The sequence below is a fragment of the Lepidochelys kempii genome, chromosome 13 (assembly GCF_965140265.1).
Source record: "Lepidochelys kempii isolate rLepKem1 chromosome 13, rLepKem1.hap2, whole genome shotgun sequence".
NCBI classification, from domain to species: Eukaryota; Metazoa; Chordata; order Testudines; family Cheloniidae; genus Lepidochelys; species Lepidochelys kempii.
This window is the reverse complement of record NC_133268.1, coordinates 20,329,762-20,342,956: the sequence shown is the minus strand read 5'-3', so window position 1 is coordinate 20,342,956 and position 13,195 is coordinate 20,329,762. Positions and strand designations below refer to the sequence as shown.

The window sequence follows — 13,195 nt, the reverse complement described above, 5'->3', positions numbered from 1 at the left end:
GCCCTCTCAAATTTGGCTCAGGTCCATATTCTTTTGTCCATGTTCTTTTGACTTTCACCTCACTCCTGTTTACTCCTGGGCTTGTGTACACAGTGCTGGGAAGCAGAGACTCTGAAGCAAATTATAGGGCTCCATTATCTGGCTTGTTGGAAACCCTGTAAAGAGCTCCCTGCACTTCAGATGCCTGGGAATTGGCATGTGCAAGCCCTGTCCAACTCACTTTCTACCAGGCTTCAAAGAAGCGTGGAGTGAATTCAAACATTGGTGTGTTTGATCAGAGACAATGGCCAGCACTAAAAGTTGATCATGTGCATTTCATGCCCTTGCCCTAGAGAATGTTACTTGTTTTCGGCTGCTGTGAAAGGGCACATAAGCTATGGCAGTGGTGTGTGGGCTGGAGGAGGCAGGCTTGGTTAGAGTTTACTGTTTTTCCTTCTCAGAACTAGTCAGTGGCTGTGGAAAGTCACATGTTAGATAGGAATTTTGTGTGCTGCAGTGTGAGCAGATTTCACTGTGAGAAGCAGCTAGTGCTGATCTGGGTTTCTGAAATAGAGCCAAAGCCACTCTGAAATCAGACTCCTCAGCCAGAGAGGGGATCAGGTATCGCAGCCCTGCCAGCTCCTCTGCCTGGAGCCATAGGCTTCTTCTACATGAATGATCCATACACAGGAGGCTGCTACCTCTGCATCTTGGCATGTCTAGTGTGCTAATCCCTGTAATGCCTAAACATTCACTTCCCCTGCGTGGATCCTACTGAAGCAGCATGTGACGATAAAGGCAGAGTATGCATACCTGCACACACTCTGGCTGGCAGCTAAGAAGTAAGCCTCTCTTTTTGCTCCTGCTAAGCAGGGAAAGCTCCTGCCCTCTTTCTCCTCCCTTCTATTCCCCTCCCCCCAATGATGTTTGTTAATCTTACTTGGCATTCACGTCACTGTGGGTAAAAGCTGCTTAACATCCAGAAGAAATCCTGGAGCTGGACTTTAGCAGAAGCGACATCCTTCTGTAGTCAAAGGATTCTATTTGCTAAAGCATATTAGCAGGAAGGCTTGACTTCAGCTGCCAGAAGTAGGTGAGGCTGCACAGTCATTTAGTCTTTCTCCCATCATAAGAGTGGCTGGACTCAGCCCTGAGGCAGTTCCAGCACAATAATAGCAGGTGGCAGAACAACTGGCCACAAGCAGTTTCGATCCGATGCCAGCCTCCAGCTGGTGACTGCCAAAAGTGTTAGGCTGAATGCGGCTGTGGAGGACATTCGGCAAGTGCCAGGTATTTTTGAAAAGGGGAAGTGGTTCTCAACTTATTTACCAACAGTGTTGTGTGCTGTATCCAATACTACCTATATGGCCCTGAGGATGTCACATGGGCCACAGGTTGAAAACCACTGTGTTATTGACTCTGCACCCCATGGACTGCAAATTCCCATTTGGGAGGGAGTCTTCATACCTGGAAACTGCCTCCTAGGGAAGCCTGTAGAATATATATGGGGAAGCGGGGAGACTTTCCTCCTGCTTTAGAAATGCAATGTCCCTAGTAGACAATATTAAAAGAAACTGTAACATTGCACTAAGCCTCTCCCTGAGCCCACAAACCCCATTGGAGTCTCTGAACTGCTCCTCTGTGCCCTTTGCAGGTGTGTATGTGAGGAATGTCACTGTTCCAGATCCACCCGGCACAGAGCACAGATGCTTCACTGTTAACTCTTCCCATTCAGAATGCTCTGCAAGGTGGGATTTACACCTAGCTCCAGGGAGGTGCCTGCTTGTTACGTGGGTGTGTTTTGAGTTTGTGTAGGGAGAAACATGGAATGAATGTCACCACATTTACCCATACAGGAAGGAAGTGAGATGCCCAACAGCACCCCCAGTACCTCAAATAGTCTCAACTCCCAGCCCCTAAGGATACACAATTAATCTTCTGAGGGTAAGTGTGTAGAAGTGTAGGTCCCTCTGCTGCTGCTCACCTCCCCCAGTAGCTGTCTGGATATTTTCCAGAAAGTTACTGTAGATGAAGAGTGAACTTCCCACTTACTTTCTCCTGGGCCCAGGGCCAAACGAGCAATGGCATGGAAAACTCCATATAATCGTATCTACTGCTGTGAGTCAGTAACTTCGTTAGTATTGGACCTCCCTCACTCATACACACAGACAGTGTGTATTTTGATGAATAAGCCCCCTGTGATATCTGAACCTGGTGTATTCCAAAGTATCCAGTAATAGCAAATGTCTACCATTCTTACTCATCCTTGGTTTGATTGAATAAGGCAGGTTACTCAGTCCCTTCAGACTCACTGATCCAGCCTAGTTTTCTCTGTTGAGCCTCCCTTGTTAGGCATTTGCTTTGTGTCTGCCTGATGGTTGTGATTCACCAGTCATGAGTGTACAGTCTGGGTGAGCTGGCACAAAGATGTAATGTAGTACTGACACCTGTCAATATTTGTCTGCTTTTCAAGGGAAAACCTCCTCAACCTGTTGCCATTGCACTACATGAAAGCTACTGTCTGGGGGACACACCTTGACTTGCTGAACAGTGGCCTGGTAGCAAATGGAAATCAAACCCTTTCTGTATCTTAATAAAACATCCGCAGTCTGGGATGGGAGCAGCAGCCTCCTCATTCCAGCTGTGGCTTATGCTGCAGTACCATTTTAGGGAGCCCTGGTGTCTTGGCTAGCTTCAGATGCCTCCTTTCTAATTAAGGTTGGCGCTATAAATGTATAAAAGTTGTCCTATAAATGACCAGTGATGCTGGGAATATTTGTTCCAGGCTGTATTTCTAGCTGTCTTAGTTGGGGCATAATGGGAGGTGAGGAGTCTGGCAGAATCAGGCTCTTCTTGGTTTTTCAGGATGCTCAGTTGAGTGTTTTCTGGTCCCTTTTGACTCTGAAGGGGTAGAATGAACCAGAGCTGCCAGAAAAGCTATTGCGTCACTGTTCTAGCCCCTCGAATTCAGGATGAGGAGAAGCTTCTCATAGCCTGATTGTAGAGCCTGGTGGCTGGGGCAACTGCAATATCTACGGATGTGGAAGTGGATTGTTGGTGTGAGGGGAAAAGACCACTTGTATCTGGCACTGTAATAAAGTTTTTATGGATATATCTGTACTGCAGTTTTTTGGTCTGCAGCCTGTGCCCCACAAGTTGAGCAGGGCTAGCTGTGGCAATGCCACAGGTCTTCTATTGCAGTGGGACCATGCCTGGGGCAAGGCAGCAGACAGGCTGCTTTCTGAACACCCCCCACCCCCTTGAAGCACTGGGAGCGCTTAACACCGATTAAATGGTTCCAGGAGCTACCAGATAAGATGGCATTCCATCTGGGGGAAGGGAGGGTGAGCTGCTTTGGTGGAGAACCAATATTTTGTGTTCCCCTCCTTACTCCCCAAGTCTCCACTTCCCCCCTCTCCAGTTAACCCTGCATCTCCATGCTTGTAACAGGTGGCTAGGCACCACCAGCCACACTAGTGCTCCCAGCATTTCTATCGCTAGCAGAGCAGAACTGGTGATAGCAATGGGAATCGTTAGCCAAACAAGGCCAGTGAAACTGGTGGTGGTGGCGGCGGCGGCGGCAGCTGTCCATTCAGTTTGCATTGTACTTCCAACTGTAAGGAAAGGGTTAAATTCCTTAACAAGCAAATGACTTAATGGCTGTGGAATTGTGAATTGCTGCTGGAATTCCACAGCAAACACTGGATTCTGCCAGTTTGGAAGTGTGGACGGTCCATGATCTCAGAGTTATGGAATCCTCGCCTGGACTGGCCCTAAAGGGTCACTAAAGTTATACAGAATAGTTATGGGAACTTATATAATCGTGGTCTAAATCTTCTGCCTTCACCCTCTACTCTTCAGAGGCCCAAGCAAAAATGCGGTCTGATTTAAACCATTGTCAGGCAGTTTAACATCCAATTCTTTGGCTTGGCTCCTTTGTATGCCCCTGCAGACTGGCTTATATGGGCTACTGCTGCCATGCTAATGCACGTCTGACTGTTTGTCAGATCCCAGTATCCTGGTTTTATTTTGAGAAGGGAACTGCTGAGGTATTTGCTTTTTGAATTGTGTGTGTTGTTGAGGGGACACTTGATACAAATGAGTTACTGTTTATAATGCTTTTGATCTCCTTGTATTGTTCCCCAGAATATACAGATGGGGGGGGGAGCAAACAAATCTCAGTTTTAACCTTTTGTATGATAAAGTATCTGAATTGTAAATGAAATAATGATGCTATTAAACATACTGGGTTTGGGTTCTCACTGTAGCACTGAAACCTCAATCTAGCTCTTGACACAGGCTTGGAAAAGATTCTTTAGGCATAAGTCCCACGACTACTCTCCTGCCTATCACACTGAACTTTATTCCTCCCTTCTACCTCAAGGAGTTCTGCCATGAGCTCTTGCCCAGAAAGCTATTTTCAGTAAATTCAGACCCTAGTCACTTCATGGGAACCTTCTGAACCCACAGTCCTTCTGGAAATCCCCACGCAGGCTGATCTTGGTTCCTGCTCTCAAATACTAGGGGAATTCAGCTGTTTTCAAGAAGGTAAAGATGGTGCTTTTAGGTGGGCTGAATTGAACTTCACCAGTTAGATGGTGAAATATTACTGTGCTGGCTGCACTGCCTAATGTCTAATGCTGGTTTTCCCTTCTCAGGTGAGAGAAACTGAGACCATGGACCCAGAGAAGTATGGAGAAGACTATTTCTCTTCTGGAGCCTTGCCAGATGATGAAGATATCAGTGACCCCAGGCCTGACTTGAGCAGAGAGGGTGACTGGTTTTCTGGTTCTGGAGATGATGGTATGTAGGCAAGAAAGAAATAGCCTTTAAATTGGAGTCTTCCTCTGACTATTACATCTTCATAGCTGTGACCTGGAAAAGCTACATAGTCCCCTGAGTCTCACAGGCTCTTTAATGGAACTTGCAATGGGCTACAAAGTCTGTAAAGCTAAGCTCAGCAAGTCATTCAGAAGAATCAGTAGAGCAGCCTAATAAAATACCTCCTATGTGGAGGCTTGCTTGGATGCAGTACACTGATAGGAACAGCAATAGGGCACCATGCCATGATGTGGGACTCATTCTGTCTTCCCTCTCTATAGGGGCATCCAAGTAGGTCACCCCTGTAATGAGATTACATGCTATCTTCAATGGGTAGACAGTGCATTACTCAAATCATTACCCCCCCACACCCTAATACCATGGGGCTGTAAAGTTTAACTAGTTTTGTTAAATCTCATCTTCCTCCAGCCCCAACATTTCTGAATCTTCCAGCTTTGTCCCTAAAACCAGTGTAGTAGTGAAAGCTAGTTAATTCAGTGTTTTCAGAGAACTCTTTTTGGCTTTCAAAACTCCCAGCATAAACTAGTTTAAACAGCTCCTTGTTCCCTTTTTATGTTCACATTGTGTTCTCAAAAGGTAAAGAACAAGCTCTGAAATTAGTATGTGGCATGTTCAGGCAGATCTGGTGGTTAGTATCGTAGCAAATTATCCTCTAGGGATGGGTGTTCAAAAGAGTGCTCTCCTGAAGCCAGCATAGCACACAAGAGCATATTAGCTTTCTGAGCAAATCCTGGTACCCTGCAGCAAGAGCCACTTGATGGAGCTGAAGATTTCTTCTCTGAATGAGGTAATCTGGAGCTTGCATCATGTGGCTTTGTGTAATCAAAACTATATTTAACTGGTGAAAGTACTTACAGATAAGAGGGCACTTTAATCAAAGCAGAGCCCTAGTTAGACAATAGCAGCTAGTGCTGCTATAGAGTGTGCCTGGGCTTTGGGAAAACACTCTGAAAGCAAAGGGAAACTAATTCTGTATTGTATGTTTGCATGTTATCTAGATGCTGAAGATGACATTGCTTCAACCACTGAAGAGAGTCCTATGGTAGGTGGTGTTTGAGCACTCTCAGAAAAACATAGCCCAACAGCCCTTCTCTGTGTGGTATCTGGCCGGCCCGGCCTGCCTGCCTGTGAAGGCTCTTGTTGCCTTAACCCACTCCCCACCCCCCCATAGCGGGCTTCCATATCCAGTCCACTGGAATAAGGTGCTCACGATGCACCGAACTCTTGAATGACCTCAACTGTCCTGCCATTAAATGGTGTCTGTCCTGTCTCTCCTGTTTTGAAGTGTTTTGTAGCTGCTCATGACAGGGTGTGGTTTGTCTCTGCTTTATTCAGTTCTCGAGTGACAACTATATCCCTGAAGATACCGGTAAGGGGACAAAGGATGTGGATGAAAACCTGGTGGTAGACAATGAAATAACTCCACGTAAAGTCTTGCCCGCTGAGAAAATGGATCCGTCCAACAAGATTTCCATGGCCAGCACAGCCAACGGCAGCCTCTTTGAAAGAACAGAAGTCCTTGCAGGTAACTTCACTGTCCCCAAAGTCTAGTGACTCATCAGCCACGCTGTAAATGTGGGAGGAAGGGGAAATGGGGATGCCAAAAATGGGGTCATATGATTGTTCCCATACTTTAGAGGGCAAGAATGGTGACCAAAAACACACAACCCACAGGTCACTTGAAACTGAGCCAACTGGCTTTGTTCAGGTAAGCTGGGAGGCACAGAGTATTAGGGAAGCTTCTTTCCTGTGTTAATCAAAAGAAACTTTTTTATTAAATGCTGGTTTTTTTAATTATGGATAAACTGCGTGGAAAGTGAGTTCTGGTCTCTAGATGCTGTTTGGACTGAAAATGTCACTTTCAGCAACATGGAAGCTGCCAGTAGAAAGCCCTGAAATGCTGGAACTCTGGGATAGATTTCATAGGTTTATGACTGGTGAGGGTAGCCGTTTCCTCCTAAATGCTATATTCATTCCATATTCTCTTCCAGCTCTTATTGCAGGTGGGGCAGTTGGGCTGCTGTTTGCTGTCTTCCTGATCCTCCTGTTGGTCTATCGCATGAAGAAAAAGGATGAGGGCAGTTATGATCTTGGCAAAAAACCAATCTACAAGAAAGCGCCTACAAATGAATTCTACGCTTAAAGCCACCAGCACCTTGTGCCCCTCTAGGGACAAAAACTGATTGTTAAAGCATTTGGACCTAAGCTAAGATGCTCCCAACAAATGCTCTCTTGGATCTAATTTCAAAGCGATTTAAAAAAAAAAAATCTTTCTGTGCAACCCTTCCATCCTGCTAAACTAACAAGGGCACAACAAATGTAAAGCGTCTGGGAGGGGAACATTGTCATGGCTATATTGGGGGGAGGGGGCGTGCAAATGATTGTCAAATTCCTTATTTTTGGTTTAGGGGAGGGTGTATATATGTGTGTTTGCATCTGGTGTGCAACTCTCCAATTTGCCTTGTTTTGTAGAAGGTTTTTTATTCTATTTCCCCTGTAGTATTGTGCCTGTCCTGCAGCAGGCCAATCATATAAAGCATTTTATAGAGAATTATCTATTAATCTCTTACACTACAGTGTATCATTGCCTTATCAGGGAGTAGCTGTGCCCTTGGCTCAGGATGCCCATATGCCATAAAGGGCCCATGGGAGAAATAACTATGTGGCCTAAATGGCTCTTAGGGAGAAATTTCCTCTTCCTTTTTGGCCCTTGGTAGGTCACAATCTGCAAAATCAGGAAAGCCTCTTGGCTTGCTTGACTCTGAGACTAACCTTTCCCTGCACCTAGCCTCTTACAAGTTGGAGAATTACCTTTTAATGTAGGATTTTATAATTTTTTAAGTAGGAAAAATAGCCTAATGTGTTATGTTTGTAGAAATAGTACTGAAATAAAAAAAAACACACTTTTAAAAAAATTCCTAAGACTTTTTTTTTTTTAATTTTTAAATCCTTTGTTTCCTTTGGCTGGGCATTTCTCTAGATGTATATATTGTGTTTTATACAATTCATATTCTGAACTGAAGCAGGATTGGCTACAGTATGTTACAGGTTTCCCTTTCTATATAGCAGCTACTGTATGCAATTGATATATTTATGGGGATTTTCCATAATTTTTTGATTTGATTTTTATAGGATTATTTATGGTTCCTTCTCATGTTTTGGTTTTTTGGTTATTTTTTCATTTTTATATATAAAACACTAATATAATGAATCTCTTATGATTGTGAAAACTATTTAAGCTTTATTCTGTGAATTTTTAATTATAAACTGAAGGCAATAACTTCTGCTAGAATTACTCTGTATACAAAATTGGATTCTTAAAACATGATTAAAGTATATTATAGGGAAAGATGGGAATTTTTATCCTGTAATATATTGTAATCAGTCCTATAGAGCTATATATTTTATATATATATATATTTTCCAGCAAAGTGTACAAATATTAAGAATACAAAGGCTAGAGGTTTTGGGGCTTGTGCAGCCTTACTGTGTGTAAGGGAAGGGCGTATTGGTCTGTTTATATGCTGCTCTTTGTGCAATGTCTTGTTTATGTTGAATGCAGTAATATTTTCCTTGTTTTGTTCATCACAGCTGGGGGTCAGGCTAATGGTTGCTGAACTAGCCAGGTCACTAACGCTCTGTGTGCCCCCTGAATGCAGCAGCCATCAGATTAACTTCCATGAATTAGAAACAGTTGCTGTGTTGAAAATGCCAGCCTTGCTCCTTCATGTTCAGGAGGTGGAGCTGAGATCCCGTCCCCTTATTTCAAAGTGACACTTCTAATTTGCAGTAGAGCTGCAAACAAAAGTTGGAAGCTCACTGTTCAAAGGAAGTAACCTTTACCTTTTCTCTTGCAAAATTGTTGTTCAGTTTATAGGCTAAGCTATTTAAGAGATTTTGAACTAGTCTCCTTTAGTCCCTTTTGCCTTCAGTAGGATGGCTTTCAGTATTTAGAATATTGTTTGATCATGTCTCTTGCTAAGGGTGGCTCTATGGGAACACTGACTTCCTCAAGCCACTTGCTATTAACTTTTTTTTAAGGGGTTTTAATGCATCATTTAAGCAGATCCTACCTCTGTCAGAGTTGGTCCAGTTCCACAAAACATTCATTGAGTGAATAGAAGATGCATTCCTGTCCTACAGGGTTTTCTGGCAGTCTTTGGCTAGTTCCAGAATTGGTATATAAAACATCCACTTATCTTGGTCCTGTTGCATCAGTCTTACTTGCTAGATCTGAGTCTCTACCTTTCCAGATACAACGAAGATTACAGAATAGCTGACTGTGGGGTGGCTTTTTGTGTGTGGAGAGTGGGGGCAACTGCATACAGTGTAGCTCATAAAAATCATACTGGTTCTGAAGGCCCTGGAGAATCTTTTCATAGACTTTTTAGACCTGATTCTCTTTCCATTTGTAGTTATGCACCTGTTATAACTTAACTGAAATCAGTGCAGTTACACCTGATTCTAGACTGGTGTAAGGAAGAGGATCTCTTCTGAGTTCTATAGCTGTGGGCAAGGGGTCTCCTCTCTGTGGACTCCATGCTAAGGCTTGATCCTGTAGCTTAAGAACCCCTGCAATGAAGTCTCTAGCAGGAGTCCTGTCTCTCCCTCCCCCCTCCTTTTTTTTTTTTTTTTTAAATGGGTACCTTTCAATTCAAAGACCAGCCTGTCCCAGGGCCTAGCTCTGGAATGAATTAATATGTGGAAACTTAATATTTTTTTAATTCTGCTGTTATGGAAATAACCCATTTGCAACTGTTGTCTACAGACCGTGCCACCTGTGAAACATGAATTGTCTTTCTTTTGATGTTTGGAAGAGATTCTCTCATGTAATTGTGCTTTTTTGTTTGTTTTTTTGTTTTTTTGTTTGGGTTTTCCCCCACTGGTACTTTATCAAATAAACTGGTACTTTCTAAAAACGTTCTTTTGGGTTTTTTTTACATAAATGACGCATGGCACTTAGGCCTTACCTGATTCAAATTTGTGAGTAAGCTAGTTTAAATCCATGCAAAGTGTTGTATGGAGATGCACACTGGTTTAAAACTGTTTATGTGGGTTTAATGCATGCAAGTCTACTGACAAGCTAACTGAATAGGTTTAAAACCACACTTTTAGAGCTTGTCTACATGAGGAGTTAATCAGGAGCAGCTATTCTGGAATAACTCCATGTGTGGATGCTCTTATTCCAGAATGAGCACTTTAGTCTAAATTAGCTTAATCCGAATGAGTTCACTTTAGATTCACACTAAGTGCTTGTCTACACATAGAAATTCAACTGGTGCAACTCCAGGTATACACCTGAACCTCAGAGCTACTGTTGCCTTCAGGATCCAGTGCACCTAGTCAGCCTCTCAGAACTTCATTGCCTGCTTTCTAATAGTGTGAGGCTGCTTAAACACAGCTACTCCATGACCATATGGTAAGGGAAAGCTGCAAAACTGCCTGGCACAGGGGGTACAGCAAGACTGCTCTCTATGAAAAGTGCTGAGCCTTCTACGAGGTGCTGTATTTCTCTGGATTAGAGCCCATGTGAGAGTCTTATTCCCTTGTAGCTGGTGTTAGAAGCAGAACACCTGCTCCAGGTGCTTAGTGGGCAGAATTAGCAGATGTCTAGGGAAATGGGATGGGGCTCAAACATTCAGACTCCTACATGGTTATAGCAGAAATGTTTACTTCATTCCTTATTGTTTGCTAATGTTTCATGTCCTGTCTACTGGGCTCTTGAGCAATTTGCTTCTTCTATAAGGCCAATATATCAGCCAACTTCTCTGAATCATGTCTGACCTTTACTCCTCTGGGACTTGCTGTTTGCAGAGGGAACTGAGGCTGATTTATTCCAAGGTTCTCAGTGTTCATTTGCCTCTTGCTACAGTCATGAGGGGTGGGTGGATTTACTTTTCTGAGTAAGCTCTTCTGCCCAGACTTCCTCTTCTGAGCTGAGGAAATTGCCTGAGCTTTCCAAAGTTTCTACCACAATATTCTCACAAATGAAACTGCAAAACACCAAACTTTTGCATTCTTTATTTAAGGGAGCTTGGTGGCTTTTGCCCACATCAGGAACCTGAGCTCTGCTCAGTTTCCCCAGTTTCTGGGGAAAGGGCTTTCTGAGCCCCTGGGTTGAATTTGCAACATCTTGTTGAGCAGAGTAGCAGAACTCTTCGGACTCAACTGTTCAGTTCCAGCATTCACTGCCCTCCCGAGTTTACAGCACAGGGACTCTGTGCATAACAGACTTTAGAAAAAAGGCTGATTATACTACAGCTCTGACCTATGAGATGTAAATTTGTCATTTCACCTGCTGGCACATGAGGTGGTATAAATACGGTACACTTAAAAATAAATCTTAAAGTCCCACTTCACTCAGCTACTACTAACCCCAAACCCTCCCAGATTCTAGTCCAGCCAAGTCACATGGCTTCGGGCAGCTCTGACTTACATAAAAACAAAGAAAAGAAGTACTTGTGGCACCTTAGAGACTAACCAATTTATTTGACCATAAGCTTTCGTGAGCTACAGCTCACTTCATCGGATGCATACTGTGGAAAGTGTAGAAGATCTTTTTATACACACAAAGCATGAAAAAATACCTCCCCCCACCCCACTCTCCTGCTGGTAATAGCTTATCTAAAGTGATCACTCGCCTTACAATGTGTATGATAATCAAGTTGGGCCATTTCCAGCACAAAACCTGAATTTGGGATGAGTGGGGTGGGGGGAGGTATTTTTTTCATGCTTTGTGTGTATAAAAAGATTTTCTACACTTTCCACAGTATGCATCCGATGAAGTGAGCTGCAGCTCACGAAAGCTTATGCTCAAATAAATTGGTTAGTCTCTAAGGTGCCATAAGTACTCCTTTTCTTTTTGCGAACACAGACTAACACGGCTGTTACTCTGAAACCTGTTATAAAAACAAAGCTGCATGGAGGACAAAGTTCAGAGGCATGCCCATCTGCCCCACCAATTGGAATCAGTATAACTATTTTTATCCTCTTAATGAGCTCTCTTGTATTCTGAGCTAAAGGTAACTTCTTTTAATCAAAAAGAAAAATCTGTTAGTGTGCTTCCCCAGATGACCCTAAATATACACAAGTGAAATGACTGTATATCTCATCGGGGCAGGGAAGGGTTGTCCCATTTTTCAAAAATGTTTCTATTTTGGCATCTAAGGGTTTGTCTACACACCAGTTGTGCCAATGTAACTTCAGGTAAATCAATATTCTATTTTGACTGTCTTAGTACTTTTTGAGCTTCCATTAACATGTATTGTAGCTATTTTCGTCCTTGCAACACTGCTGGTGAATTGTGCCTGACTGCTAAAGCAGGGGAAACTGAGAGGGTAAGGCCCACTTAAAAATAAATAAATAAAAAGTAGGCACCTAACTCCCAGTGGTATGGTGTTGGTGTATGCAAGGCCTGCATTGCTTGCAGCAGGACTGGCTATGCCCATGGGCCACTTCAAGGCCAAAAAAAAAAAGGGGGGGGGCACCAAAAATTTGTTTAAAATCTCATTTTTATGCTAATCATGATGGGGGGGGTTGGGTGTCACTCATGATTTTTGACCATGTGGGGTTGGCTCGGCTCTGTGTAAGCTAATGGGAGGTGGGACACACGCACACCTGCCCCTACTTGAGGCCTGATCTATGCTAGAAAATTAGGTCAGTTTAACTTCATCAATGTGAAAAATCCACATTCCTCAGCAGCGTACCTAACCAGACCTAAGTCCCTGCGTAGACAGCACTAGGTGGATAGATATTGGCAGAGTTATGAGAGACCCCCAGCAGAACTGTTCTTTTTGCTCCCAATTTCTGCTTCCATGAGTGAATGAGCTGCAGTACAGTCACTGCACTCTGCCAGTCCCTTCTCTTGGGCTGAGCAGGTTTTCAAAAGCCAGTATTATTGGGATGAAATCTGAAAAGGTTGGGGTGGGAAGCCAGTACCATCCCTTGGAGACAGATGAAACTGGCTGCCATTCTACCTTAAGGGAGTGAGCTCTGGCCCTGGGAGGGAGCGGCTCCCTCAGGGAGCTGCAGGGACATTCCACAGAGGGAGGAGACAGATTGCTTGACCAGACCCAAAGGGTAGCTAGGAGACTTTTTGTAACAAAGTTCAAGTGAAAACAAAAAGCCCCTACGGGTCAAAAGAAAACCTGGCAGAGACTCTCGGGATGTGCTGCTGATCAAAGCAGAGAGAATTTCAGCTCCAGGCAGAAGATTTACCAGGACCCTGCTGCCTGGGAACAGAGATCTCAAGCAAGAGAGGAGCAGTGAGTTAGCCCTGGGCCCAAAGAGAACCCAGGCTGGGCTTTCCCCTCCAGAGAAGGAAGGTAGGAGCTATGTCTACACTTAGGTACTAGATGCATAGCTAAACGCTGCA

General features: G+C 43.8%; 1 protein-coding gene across 2 annotated transcripts in view; it reads left to right on the top strand.

Annotated features, from left to right (window-relative positions):
* Positions 1-9,740, top strand: part of SDC4 (syndecan 4) — a 31,858-nt gene extending 22,118 nt beyond the window's left edge. For both annotated transcript variants that reach the window (XM_073309687.1, XM_073309686.1), the window contains exons 2-5: positions 4,638-4,782; positions 5,820-5,863; positions 6,157-6,346; positions 6,813-9,740. In XM_073309687.1, the coding sequence (XP_073165788.1) occupies positions 4,638-4,782; positions 5,820-5,863; positions 6,157-6,346; positions 6,813-6,964 (531 nt within the window). In that variant the 3' untranslated portion in view covers positions 6,965-9,740. The remainder of the gene's footprint in view (positions 1-4,637; positions 4,783-5,819; positions 5,864-6,156; positions 6,347-6,812) is intronic.
* The last annotated feature ends 3,455 nt before the right edge of the window (positions 9,741-13,195 follow it).